General features: G+C 36.9%; 2 protein-coding genes across 11 annotated transcripts in view; one reads left to right on the top strand and one right to left on the bottom strand.

Annotated features, from left to right (window-relative positions):
* Nucleotides 1-6,255, bottom strand: part of TNPO1 (transportin 1) — a 93,165-nt gene extending 86,910 nt beyond the window's left edge. For 2 of the 4 annotated variants that reach the window (XR_010840165.1, XM_067031116.1), the window contains exon 1: nucleotides 5,960-6,078. Coding sequence is in view for 3 of the 4 variants with exons in the window: in XM_067031116.1 (XP_066887217.1) it covers nucleotides 5,960-5,974 (15 nt within the window). In the remaining variant the exon portion in view is untranslated. Of the gene's footprint in view, nucleotides 1-5,959 lie in introns of all 4 variants that reach the window. The other 2 variants (XM_059061765.2, XM_067031118.1) reach the window with 2 other exon arrangements.
* Nucleotides 6,232-13,447, top strand: part of ZNF366 (zinc finger protein 366) — a 404,084-nt gene continuing 396,868 nt past the window's right edge. For all 7 annotated transcript variants that reach the window (XM_067031125.1, XM_067031121.1, XM_067031124.1 and 4 more), the window contains exon 1: nucleotides 6,232-6,594. The gene's annotated coding sequence lies outside the window, so the exon portion shown is untranslated. The remainder of the gene's footprint in view (nucleotides 6,595-13,447) is intronic.

Genomic DNA, 13,447 nt, shown 5'->3' with positions numbered 1-13,447 from the left:
GCACAGTAGAAGAATATGAAGAGTTGTTAAGGGGTTTCAAAAAAAGGAGACAAATATAGACCTTTTAATGATTTAGAATGCAGGAGGTAAAAGGTGACCTGGGCTTCCCTTGTGGTGCAGTGGTTAAGAATCCACGTGCCAATGCAGGGGACACGGGTTCGAGCCCTGGTCCAGGAAGATCCCACATGCTGCAGAGCAACTAAGCCCATATGCTACAACTACTGAGCCTGCGCTCTAAAGCCCGCGAGCCACAACTACTGAAGCCTGTGCACCTAGAGCCCATGCTCCGCAACAAGAGAAGCCACCGCAACGAGAAGCCTGCACACCTCAACAAGAGTAGCCCCTGCTCGCCGCAACCAGAGAAAGCCCGCGGGCAGCGACAAAGACCCAATGCAACCAAAAATAAATAAATAAAATAAACAAATTTAAAAAAAAAAGGTGACGTGGAAGTCTGGAGGTTCTGTGGCAACCAACAAAGATATCCTTGAATATACATGATTCCTGATATACCCCTGTTTCTCTAAGAAATGGAAATTGCTTAGGTCGAAAATGTTTTTACTTTAAAATTTAAATGGCTATACTGATTTATTCAATGTTTGAGTTTCCCTACAATCTTATCGATACATACTAATAAAACTTTATCACTTTTGCCAATATGATGAGTAAAAAAAAATTTCACTGTTTTACTTTGCATTTCCCTATTGGTGGGGTAGAGCATTATTTCACAATTATTGGCTAGCTGTACTTCCTCTTCTGTGAATTTGCCCACTTAAAAAATTGGATTCTCTTCTAGTTTATAGCACCTAAAAATAACCTATTTTTCTATTTCTCTGCTCTTAATGAATCACACAAATCAACGCTGCATATTTCTCATTTCAAATCTTTCAATGGCTCATGCTAGGGTAACACAAGTCTTGGTAGGTACCTCTTCCTGAAATCCTTCTAGTATATACTTTAAGAGATTCTCTACTTAAAGCCCACCAATCAAATCTGGCCACACTTATTAGTTTCCATATTGTCTATGGCTGCGTTTGCACTACAATGGCTGAGTTGGTTTGACCTACAAAGCAGAAAATATTTACTGGGTGTCTCGTCAGATTTATATCATAAGAGCTTTATCTACACTTCATTGCATTTTTTTGTTTACATATCTCTCTCTACAGTAGTATCTAAATCTCTTGAGGACAAGGGACAATGTCAGCACTAAAAATGCTTACTGAATGAATAAAGGGCATAAGTCCTTCATAATTTGGCATGTTTCTCATCACTTTCCTATGCTCTAGCTAAAATTATATTTTTACTTCATTATTTTTCAAAAACAGTATTTCTAATGGCAGCATAATGATCAATGTTTTATATTCATTTAGGTACAATTTTGATGGATACCACCTATTCCTAATCATTTATTTGTATCTGTTTTGTACTCTCACAATCTGCTGAAGTATTTCTCTCCCCTAATTCCTTCCCTAGTGAAGACAAAAGCAATGGAATCTTGGCCTTTCTGGGATCAACCTTTTCATCTATGGTGGTTACTTTGGCACCTGAGGTTTCAGGGACTTCACTGATAATTATTTCACTAATGGCTTCGGAGTGCTTCAAAGTCAATTATAAAACTCGACTCAAAATGTTTTTTTTGCTTTAGTTTTCAGTATAATCTCACACACCTTCTAGGTAGTCTTATTCTCCTTAACTGGAACATCTCAATTATTTATTGATTTATTTATTATTAAGGTTTTAGTTTACTTTGCCAGGGGTTTCACTAAACATATTTTTCAATATAGTTATTTATTGGGCCTTTGTCACTTCTCTTATACCCTAAATTTGATGGATTTGTTTTTTTCTCCTCTATTTGTGTTGAGGTCTTTACAAAGAGTGTTTCACCCACAAATGCTTGCTGCAATCATTTTAGAAACCAGCTTTATATATTCATTACATTCATTACATACATACATACATATTACATCTTATCCAGGTAAGGAGTTTTTTTTTTCCTTTTTAAAATATACTTGGATAGTTAAGCCTTACCTGTTTTAACTTTGTAATTTACTCATTCATTACTTCCAGCTCAGTTTCACTATCTTAATAATGTGATCTATGATCTACAGTTAATAGATTCACTGTTATAGTGAATTATAAGATTCCTTTAAAGATTTTGTATTCATTCAATGTATACATATTCATTATAAGATTCTGAATATGTGTATCACATAAAACTTTACAAAGTTTTGAGTTTTGTAATGAGGCAGATCTAGACTCAGATCCAGCCTTGAACACTCTTGAGTCCTTGGGCAAAGTACTTACTTACTGATACTTCAGTTCTCCCATCCAGTAAAATGGAAGTAACTCTCGTGTGTAAAGCGACATAGGGCTAGGATAATGAGCATAATGTACATAAAAGTAACAATGTATGCTAAATGCCTACAAATGATGTCAAGTATATTATACAGAAAAAAAATGTTAATTCACTCTCTCTTCCCTCCCAACTCAAGCAAAAGGGCAATAAATGTTGTGCTCCTCAATTAAGCCCCTTATTAAATTCCCTTAAGTAAAAGCAGTTTGGTGATGTGAACCATGAGCTCTGGATGTTCATACACTCTGACCCAACACTTTCACTTTGGGAAATCTATCTTAATGAAATAATCTAAAACACAGAAACTGTTTTGTGTATAAGAATGTTCACTGTAGTGTTTCTTACAACTGCAAAAAGAAACTTGCTAACTGTCCAACAGTAAAACGTTTACTTATGAGAAATTCACAAAAACATTATGTGGTCATTTGAAAAGATGCTGATGAAATAATTTAATAGCAAGAGAAAGCTTATGGTGCTAGGTGAAAACAGCAGCATGCAAAATTGTTAATATTAAAGTCTCAACTGTGTAAAGATCAAATAAAGTGAGAAAAAATATTGGAAGGAAATGTATCAAAGGGTTTATAGTAGTTACCTCATGGTCCTGATATTAGTGATTATTATTTTATGGTATTTTCTATAGTTTTCTAAAATACCAATAATCATGACAATGATGATAATAATAGCAGTTATTATGTATGAAGTGTTTAATACATGCCAGGCCAAGTTCTAAGAGCTTAGTATTAACTCATTTAATCCTCATAAGATTAATTCCTTAAAAGATGAGATAACCGAGGCATAGTGAGATGAAGTAATTTGTTCAAGGTTACACAGTTAATTATGGAAGGTGCCAAGACTTGAATCCAAGTAGTCTGGCTCCAGAGTTACTGCTTCTGCTATACTACACTGAAAAGACTTGCTTTGTTTAAAAATTTTAACCATTAAAAGGGCACATGTCAATTCAAACCTTGTGGCCTTTCAGATATGAGATTTCTTTCAGCTTTCCTTCAGTTCTGAATTCAAATATTTGCTTTGCCATCAGGTGCCATTTTGGAATAAGATGTAGCCACCATTCCTGTATAGGTTCTATCTACTCCAGAAAATTCTAAGACAAATCTCCACCCCTATTTCCTGTTCCAGTATCTCATTTAACCATTGAGACTCTGGAACTCTTAACATTCTTACTTATTACACCTACTGACAGTACTTCAAAGAATTCTTCTAGTAAGGAGGTCTTAGAGCCAGCAAGGGTGGCTTCTAGAAACTCTTTCTCACACTAACACACATCCATGTAACTACAATTACAGTTTGTAGTTGTAATTGTAGTGGTAAATCTACAGTTACCACTTTTGCAAACATCTGTCTTCCATTGTAAAGTTCTCATCCTCTGCAACCCAGGAGACCCCTCTTACCTGCCAACACTCACCAGATAGCTACCATAGCACTGGCTGAATGGAACCAACTAAGAAAGATTTTCAACACCTGGGGAATTTAACTGTCTCTCAGCCTCCTTTCTGAAGGTGGCATTATTCTCCACTGTTTTTAAAAACTTCATCAGTTAATCAATCACCTTGACTTTCTCAGCTTTCTCACCCTTTTGCTAGTAAACCAAATTGTTTTTTTAGGAACAAGGTCTTTTTGGCACCAATACATATTCAAATATCAATTCCAGGAAAAAATATTCATAATTTACACCCTGGGCAATAAAAATAACTTCCACTTACTGCTATGTTCTTCTCTGCAGTTTACATTTGATAAATTTATTTCATTACGTATGTCACTTGGTTGGGCTTCCTTTATAACCAAATTCCTTTTCTTAAAAACAGTATCTGCAGAATCCAACATGGTTAACTGCAAGCAATTCTTCTAAACATAGTACATTTATATTTCAATGCAGTTCATTTACAGTATTTAGAAAAACAGAGTTCATGAGATGGCTTTAACATTATATAAAGAAGAAAAACTAGTCATAAAAACAATGAATACAATAACAAGTGTTGATAATGGAAAGATTTACAACCAGAATCATACATATTTTTACCAAAAGCTTATCCTGCTCACAATATATAATGATAATAAGCTCAATTACTTTAAAATATTTTTATAGATATTTCAGTGGGAGGAATTTAGTAATTCCCTGAATATCTAGGATGAAGATGTAACTACATCAATGCTAATTTGGTGGGGGCCCCTTTTAGGAAAAAGAAAATGGAGCACTAATAGTTCATTAGACTCCCATTAAATTAGGTGAAGGAAAAATCGAACAGCCGAACTGTTACACATTTATGCATTGCATATGCTGAGAAGTAAAGAAGAAATCTGCATCTTCAAGCTAATATTTCTTTTTTGCAGTTGCAAGTTTTCATCTCGGCAGAGTCACTCTCTAAGAAGAATGGGGTGCAGGAGGGAGTGAAAGTGGAAAACAGAATCCTTTTCAAAAGACGGAATCCTCCCCTGCTTCATTAGGCATAACTTATTTACCATTCTAATATGAAAATTTAATAAAACAGAGAAACTTAAAATCCAAAAGTAACTTGTTATCCTAATAATGAGCATGGCAGGACAGCCATTTTACAACCTTACAGTTTCAAATACCTATTCCACGATACAATTTGTATTTTTAAAACATCTTTCCTTTAGATTAAAAAAAAAAGAAAAGCACCATTTATGCACTCATCATTGAAGTCATGAGCTTCAACGCAGGATCGTTACTGAGCTTCTCAATACAACTGTCAAAATCAATTTGTGGATAGTCTCCAACTTTAAATTTCTACATTTTTATCTGCTGAAGAACCGAACTGATTAGCGAGTGTTAAGATAACGGACTTAAACTGTAAGCAATCCTTGCAAAATCCAGTTGATTTTTAAAATCAGGAAACAAGTAACAGGCGATTGTTTTTGAAGGATGAAAGCCATGCCCAAAACAGGTTGATTGTGGCGTGGGTCCGCTTCTCAGCAGCAGTTCCCTGTGGCGCGTTCGCGTGAGAGAAGTACAAAAGGGCAAAAGCGCAAAAAACACAAACCCACGCAAAACCCGTACAGTTACAAACATTAAAATTATGTACCCATGGCGTGAAACCATGAGTCCCCAAGTGAAAAGAACCGCCTGGAGAAAGCGATCAGCCAGCGGAGTGTGGTGGCGATGGTGTGTGTGGACCAGGGACACCCGGGCAGTGGGGGCCGGGCGGGGACAAAGACCGGGCATCCGGGGCAGCGCCCGACAGTGCCCAGAACCCTCGGGAAGCAGGTGTCCCAGGGCAGCGACTGCGGTAACCCAGGGCCCTGAAACGCCGCGGTTTAATGATCGGGGGCAAAGGCTCCCCGAGGAACACACCCTCTTCCCACCGCCCCTAATGGGCTTCAGGCCCTAACCTCGGACACCTGAAGAGCCGCCGCCAGCCCCCTGCCCGGATCCCCAGGGACGCCCGGGCGCGCAGCTGTTGGGCTCAGAACCGCGCCGCCGCCGCCGCCGGGCTCCAAACGGCCGGGCGGGCACCGAGAATGAGGCGGCGGGTCCGGCGCCTCTCCCGCGCGGCCCGTCAGGCAGCTTCCGAACAGCTTGCCTCCGTTCCCGCCCTCCAGTCCGGGGCCGCGCACCCTCACGCCACCTACCCGGTCCCACACCATCCCAGAGGCCTCTGGCGCTCGGGCCCTCTGCCGAAGCGGCGTTGCCTCCCCTCCCGGGCCTGAAATGGCTGCGGAACAAAGAAAATCTGGGCTCCTGCGAGCGCTGGTCTGATTGGGCGTGGGCGGGGCTTGCCGCTGGAACGTTCGGCGGCTGTCTCCTTGGCAACGGCGGCAGGGCTGGGAAAACCGCGGCCCGGGCCTGCGGGGCCTATGGATCTACGCCCGGCGGCGCGTGGCAGCGGTTTCTAAGCCGGCGCTGCAGCCTCGGGCTTCGGCCCGCCGCCGGGCTCCCGCTCGCGCCTCCTGCGGCCGGCGCGCGGGCCCGAGCCTCTGGCTCACTGAAGGAACCCGCACGGACGCTGCTCCGCGCTGTGAGGCCTCGACCAAAATGGCCTGTAAGTGTGGCTGCCTCCGAGCACGACGACCCTACCCCAGCCCAACTTCCATACCTCAGGACCACCTCCAGAGTGACAGACCTTCCCTGGGAGCCTATTAAACACCGAACGTGCCGCATATTCCACAATAATACAGTTCCATCGCCGCTGGTAAAAAGTAGAAACGGCTTCAGTGGATAGATTCGGTGGACGGTCCTCCGCTAATATTGCAGGATAGCTTTTGAGGTATGCTGTATCTAACACATCAACTGCTTTGTAGGTGAAATTAAATGCCTTCTAAAATTAGGTTTTACATCTCCAGGCATGTATTAATATAAAACTAGGTTCTTGCTCTTAGAAATAACAAGTCCTCCTCTCCGTAACCGGCCATCACGAGAAATTAAAATGTCTTCTATTTTCCGAACAGAAAATAATTCAAAATGGGAGAGGTAGACTTTTTATATACTCAATTATAATAATGGTAGTGAATAGATAAAAAGCAGTGCCCTTACCCCACAGTAATCTTCTATGTAAATTTACTATATGTGAATATTTTAAATTTGCATAGCTAGATCATTATTTCCTAAGTGATGATGCCGCTGATGATATTCTTCCTCACATGGTCAATGTGTCAAAAGGCCAACAGTTTTGACTATCCTACTTGCAAGTGCTGTATATATGATGTTTTGAAAATGTGTAGTGTGTAGTGATTGTTGCCTTCCAGGCATATTCTAGATAAAATTAGAGTACCAATACTAGGAAGTGTTTTTGTACTGAGACATCTTACTTGTTAATAAACTTGTTAATAATTTTCGTTTGCAACAACAATCACTTTATGAAAGAACAAGTTTATTTAACTTAAATTTTGAGTAAAAAAGGACCATTTTTCCAGGACATGGAAGCAACCTAAGTGTCCATCAACAGATGGATGAATGGATAAAGAAGATGTGGCACATATATACAATGGAATATTGCTCAGCCATAAAAAGAAATGAAATTGAGTTATTTGTAGTGAGGTGGATGGACCTAGAGTCTGTCATACAGAATGAGGTAAGTGAGAAAGAAAAACAAATACCGTGTGCTAACACGTATATATGGAATCTAAAAAAAAAAAAAAAAAAAAAACGGTTCTGAGGAACCTAGGGGCAGGACAGGAATAAAGACGCAGACATAGAGAATGGACTTGAGGACCCGGGGAGGGGGAAGGGTTAGCTGGGATGAAGTAAGAGAGTGACATGGACATATACACACTACCAAATGTAAAATGGATAGCTAGTGGGAAGCAGCTACATAGCACAGGGAGATCAGCTCGGTGCTTTGTGACCACCTAGAGGGGTAGGATAGGGAGGGTGGGAGGGAGACACAAGAGGGAGGAGATATGGGGATATATGTATATGTATGGCTGATTCACTTTGTTATAAAGCAGAAACTAACGCACCATTGTAAAGCAGTTACACTCCAATAAACACGTTAAAAAAAAAGGACCATTTCTGTCATTAGGAAATTGAACATGGAAAAAAAAATTTTTAATAACTAAAATATTCGTAATTATGATTTTTAACATTTTCTGATGGTAATTCGATAGCGGTTGAATACAGTAGTGTACAGCAAAACGAGGCCCCCAAAATAGGAATAGGTTACCAGGAAAAAAATCTTAATGTAAACCTTCCTAAATGGTAGTTCAGTGTATCTGCAGGGATATGTGTCCAAATAACAAACAGGGTTTATCTCTGCACTTGAAAATTTTCATCATGGAATAGGGAGCCTTGTTCTGTACAAATGAGCGTGTATGTGGTATCTGTATTCTACTTTGCTAAAGAAAAATAACAGGAATACTTTTAAAATGTGTAGGAATAGCAAATAATGACCGATGTAAAGAACTATTGATTAAGTAATTAGTAAGGAATTCACCTGATTAATAGTTTGGAAATAATTGAAATGGATTGGAAAGAAGTGAAGTATTATTTAGTGTATGCGAGAGGATTTATTGGCCAAAATTTTTTGAAAGAAAAAATATTGATTACCAGTATTTTGAAATTAAGACTAGGCAAATTAAATATCCATTCTTTTATAAAATTTAAATGAAAGTGGATTAAAATTTTAATATAAAATAGTTCTGCAATGAATAAAGAGATACTTAGACATGTAGCCTTTTTATCTTTATCCTTTAGGTTAAATTAAAAATACATGTTTTAAACAGTAAATCTTCTTATCATTAGCAAGGATTTATTAACACAGCTTATTTTAGTTTACATTTCCTGTTATTTGTTTTCTCTTGGCACAGTTAGTGCATGAAGTAGCAGCTACCCAGTAGTGTTTTCTCTTTATACCCAAATACAGTCCTGCAATGCTCATGTGATAAAACTTTGAAGAATTGTCAGTACTTTTTAATGACATATACTGAAATTAAAAATAAACCTTGAGTTTAACTTCAGAACCTATTACAGATATCTTATATTTTAAATTTCTGTATTAAAATTTATTTCTTAGGTAAAAAAATTGACCAAGATAAAAATCAAAGAATGGTAGAAATTACAAAATAGGATTAAGGGAGAAAACATACCTATAAGCTTTCACCTTGGAAGGAAAAGATGCTTACCCTGTAGGATGTAGCACTGTCAAAACAAGCATGAAGCTGGGAGGCAGAGGGTTTGTATGTACTTGCAAACACTTTCAGTTCAGTCCTTCTGAGCTTCACTTTCCTTGCTTTAAACAGGATTAAATATGAAAGTATATTAGGAGCACATTAGCAGAGTGCCTGGAAGATAGTTAGAGAGTAATAAAAGACAGTATTACTAGGTATTAATATGTATAAAAGAGCAGATGTTTGAGAAGGAGGAATGGTTATTGAAAAAATAATAGGACTAGAAATCTGTAAGTTGTTAAATAAATATCTTTAATAGTAAATTATTAGTGAGTATATAGAAACTCAGTAAGAGAAGTGAAATAATCTATTAGATACAGGTAAGCTTCTAAAATAGAAAACTTCTAAGAAATGTTTCCATCTTATGCTTCTGGAAAGTTGGGAATTCTCATTCAATCCTTTAACACTAGGCAGTTTAAGGAATTGCCTTCCATTGAAATATGTTCAGATTGGCAATAAGGAAAAAACATTTAAAAAGTAATTATTTAGAGGAATTTAATTCAAATATTGGAAAGAGGACAGTTGTAGTCAATATTCAGAAATGTGTATATAATCTATAAGCATTTCTCATTTAAAGCAAACCCAAGATATAGTTTGAATGTACAGAAGAGATACACAAGGGAATTATTATTAACTGGGAAAGGATTAACTTCAAAGTTCCTTTAACTATTAATATCTCCTAGTGATTAAAATATGATTCTATTTATAGAAAGGTCTACTTAGACTTCTGCTTCTTGGAAGATGGAGTAGACCTACTTTTCCCTCTTCCTCTCACTAAGTACAATGAAAAACCTTGAATATTACACATAAAACAAACATAAGACTCTGAAAGATGGAGAGAAGACAGACCAGCTAGGGCCCTGGAAACCCAAGGAACATGATGGTTAGTTCCCTGAGTTTTCTTTTTACCTCATATGTTCCAGACTTGAAACTGAAGAAGCTGGCTACCTGGAAGTAGTAGCCAATGGTACAGTAGTAGCCAAAGGTACTGACAAAAAAAGGCCCAACAAAGTATTGCTCTTTTTAGCTGAAGGGCCAGTAAAGGGGCAGTATAGCAGATAGAAAACATTTAGACAATAAACGCTCTACTCCAGACAAAAACAATGAAAAAAACCCAAATGTGACACCCCCCACCCCCGACTCATGCCAGCAAAGGTCTGGTGGAGAGCCTAGACTTCCACCCTCAGCAGGCTATAACAAGGTGCCCCAACCTCCTCTCCCCTCTTCTCGTGTCAGATAAAGTTAAGTATGGAATTAGAACTTTCATCCCACTAGCCAGTAATGAGGAGCCTCCCACCTTAGGCGTCAGTGGAGGCCAAGTGGGGAACTTGGACTTCTCCCCCAACCTGGCAGTAATAATGTGGTGCATGCTCCCCAACCCCACTACCACTTGCATTTCTGTGTCCGAAAAAGCCAGCTAAAACAAAAGATTTAAATAAGATCTAAAATCTCATGGCACAATATCCTAAATGTCTAGATTTCAATTGAAAATTGATTGTCATGTTAAGAACTAGGAAGATTTCAAACTGTATATAAAAAAGACAAGAAATGATAAAACCAAGATGATAGAGATGATAGAATATCTGACAGATTTTAAAGCAGACAAAAATGCTTCAATGAACAATTACAAAAACACTTGAAACAGAGAAAAAATAGAAAATCTCAGCAAAGTAGTAGAAGATATAAAAAAGAACCAAATGGAAATGTTAGAACTAAAAAATATAGTAATTGGAGTAAAAAACTAAGTGGATGGGTTTAACAACACAATGGAGAAGTACAAGGAAAGAATTAGTGAACTTGTAGATAGAAAAATAGAAATTACCCAATCTAACAATAGAGAGAAAATAGATTTTTCAAAAATGAACACAGTCTCATGGAGTTGAGTGACTATAACAAAAGATCTAACATTCGTGTCATCAGAGTCCTGGAAGGAGAAAAGAAAGAAGGTGGGACTAAAAATACTCAAAGAAATAATGGCTGAAAACTTCTGAAATTTGACAAAAGACATAAACCTACAGATTTAAGAAGTTGAACAAATTTTCAACAAAAGTGCCCAAACAACGAAATGAGGGAAAGACAGTTTTCAACAAATAGTGCTTGGACAACTGAGTATCCACCTGCAAAAGAGTAAAATTGGACCCCTGCCTCATACCATATACAAAACTTAACTCAAAATGGATCATAGAACTCAATTTAAGAGGTAACACTGTAAAATTCTTGGAAGAAAACATGGAAGCAGATCTTTGTGACCTTGAGTTAGGAAAAGACTTCTTAGATATGATATCAAAAACACAAGCAACAAAAGAAAGCACTAGGTAAATTGGACTTCAATAAAATTTAAAACTTTTGTGCTTCAAAGGACACCATAAAGAGAGAAAGTGAAAAGACTACCCATCGAATGGGAAAAAAAATATTTACAAGTCACATATAGGAGACTTTTTCTAGAATAAAAAACTCATATCTCAATAATAAAAAGACAGATAACCTAAATAAAAATGGGCAAAGAATCTGTATAGACATCTCTCCAAATAAAATATACAAATTGCCCATAAGCATTTGAAAAGATATCAACATCATTAGCTATTAGGGAAATGCAAATCAAGACAATGAGACACAACCTCCACCCACTAAGATAGCTATAGTAAGAAGCACAGATTATAACAGTATTGGCAAGGATGTGGGGAAGGGGGGGATGTAAAATGCTACAGCTGCTTTGGAAAACAGTTTGGCATTTCTTCAAACAAACACGGAGTTACCATAACATCCAGCATTTCCACTCCTAATGGAAATGAAAACATATGTCTACGCAAAGCTTATGCACAAATGTTCATAGCAGCATTATTTGTAATAGCCAAAAAGTGGAAACAACTCAAATGTCCATCAATTGATTAATGAATAAACTAAATATAGTATATCCATATAGTGGAATATTAATTGGTATTTTAAAAATGAATGAAGTACTAATACATGCTACAATTTGAGTGAACCATGAAAACATTTTGCCAAATGAAAGAAGCCAGTACAGAGGACCATGTATTGTATGATTACATTTATATGAAATATCTAGAATAGGCAAATTTACAGAGACAGAACGTAGATTAGTAGTTTCCAAGGATTGGAGGAGGGGAAATAGAGAGTGACTGCCAGTAGGTATCAGAGGTTTCTTTTGGAGAGGATGAAAGCAGTCTAAAATTAGACAGTGGAGGTTGCACAACCCCATGAATATACTATAAAACACTTTATGGTAAACTTTAAAAGGGTGAATTTTATGGTATATAAATTATATCTCAGTAAAGCTGTTATTTAAAAAAATAAAGAAGACAAATAAAACCCAAATAGGATTAATCCAAAAAAAAAATCCATGCCAAGACACATAGTTCAACTTCTAAAAATTCAAAACAAAGGAAAACCCTGAAAGCTTAGGCAACAAGAAATTATGCCTTACCTATAAAAGCTTATATGAACGACAGTTAATTTCACACCAGAAACCATGGAGGCCAAAAGGAAATAATACTGTTTTTCAAGTGTTGAGATGAAAGAACTATCAACCCAGAATCCTATATTCAGCACCAATATCCATTTAGGAATGAAGGGAAAATCATGACATTCTCAGATAAAGGAAAATTAAGAGATCTTGTCACTAGCAGACTTTTTCTAAAAGAATGGCTAAGGGAAGTACTCTAAGCAGGAAGGAAAGTATAAAAGAAGGAATATAGGAACACTGGAAGAAAGAAGAACAGATTGAGCAAAAATACAGGTAAATCTAATAGGTTTTCCTTCTTCTTCTTGAGTCTTCTAAATTATATTTGGTGCTTGAAGCAAAATTTATAACATTGTCTGATATGATTCTGAATGTATGTAGAAGAAATACTTAAGACAATTATACTTTTAAATGGAGAAGGTAAAGAGACATAAAGGGAGATAAGGTTTCTGCACTTCACCTGAACTGGTAAAATGACAATACCAGTATACTCAGATAAGTTATACATACACTATATATATTATATATCATATATAAATATATGTAATTTAAATATATATATAATGTAATACCTAAAGCAACCAGTAAATAAGCTATATAAAATGATACACTAAGAAACATTATAGATAAATCTATATGGAATTCAAAAAATGTGTGAATAATCAACAGGAAAGCAGGAAAAGTAAAAAGTAAAAAAAAAGAACAACAGAAAACAAGAAATAAAATGACAGCCCTAACATATTAATTACATTAAATATAAATGGTCTAAAAACATCATTATATTTTGATTGGCAGGAGTGGATTTAAATCATGACCCAAGTATTAATATATGCAGTCTACAAGAAACTCACTTCAAATATGATATAAGCAGGTTGAAAGTAAAAAATAAAGGTAAGAGCAGAAATCACTGAAACTGAAAACAGAAAAACAATAAGGAAAATCAATGAAACAAAAAGCTTCTTGGGAAAAAAAAA

The sequence above is a fragment of the Kogia breviceps genome, chromosome 4 (assembly GCF_026419965.1).
Source record: "Kogia breviceps isolate mKogBre1 chromosome 4, mKogBre1 haplotype 1, whole genome shotgun sequence".
Lineage (NCBI taxonomy): Eukaryota > Metazoa > Chordata > Mammalia > Artiodactyla > Physeteridae > Kogia > Kogia breviceps.
The sequence above is the reverse complement of the archived record's forward strand: the minus strand, read 5'-3'. Positions and strand labels throughout refer to the sequence as shown.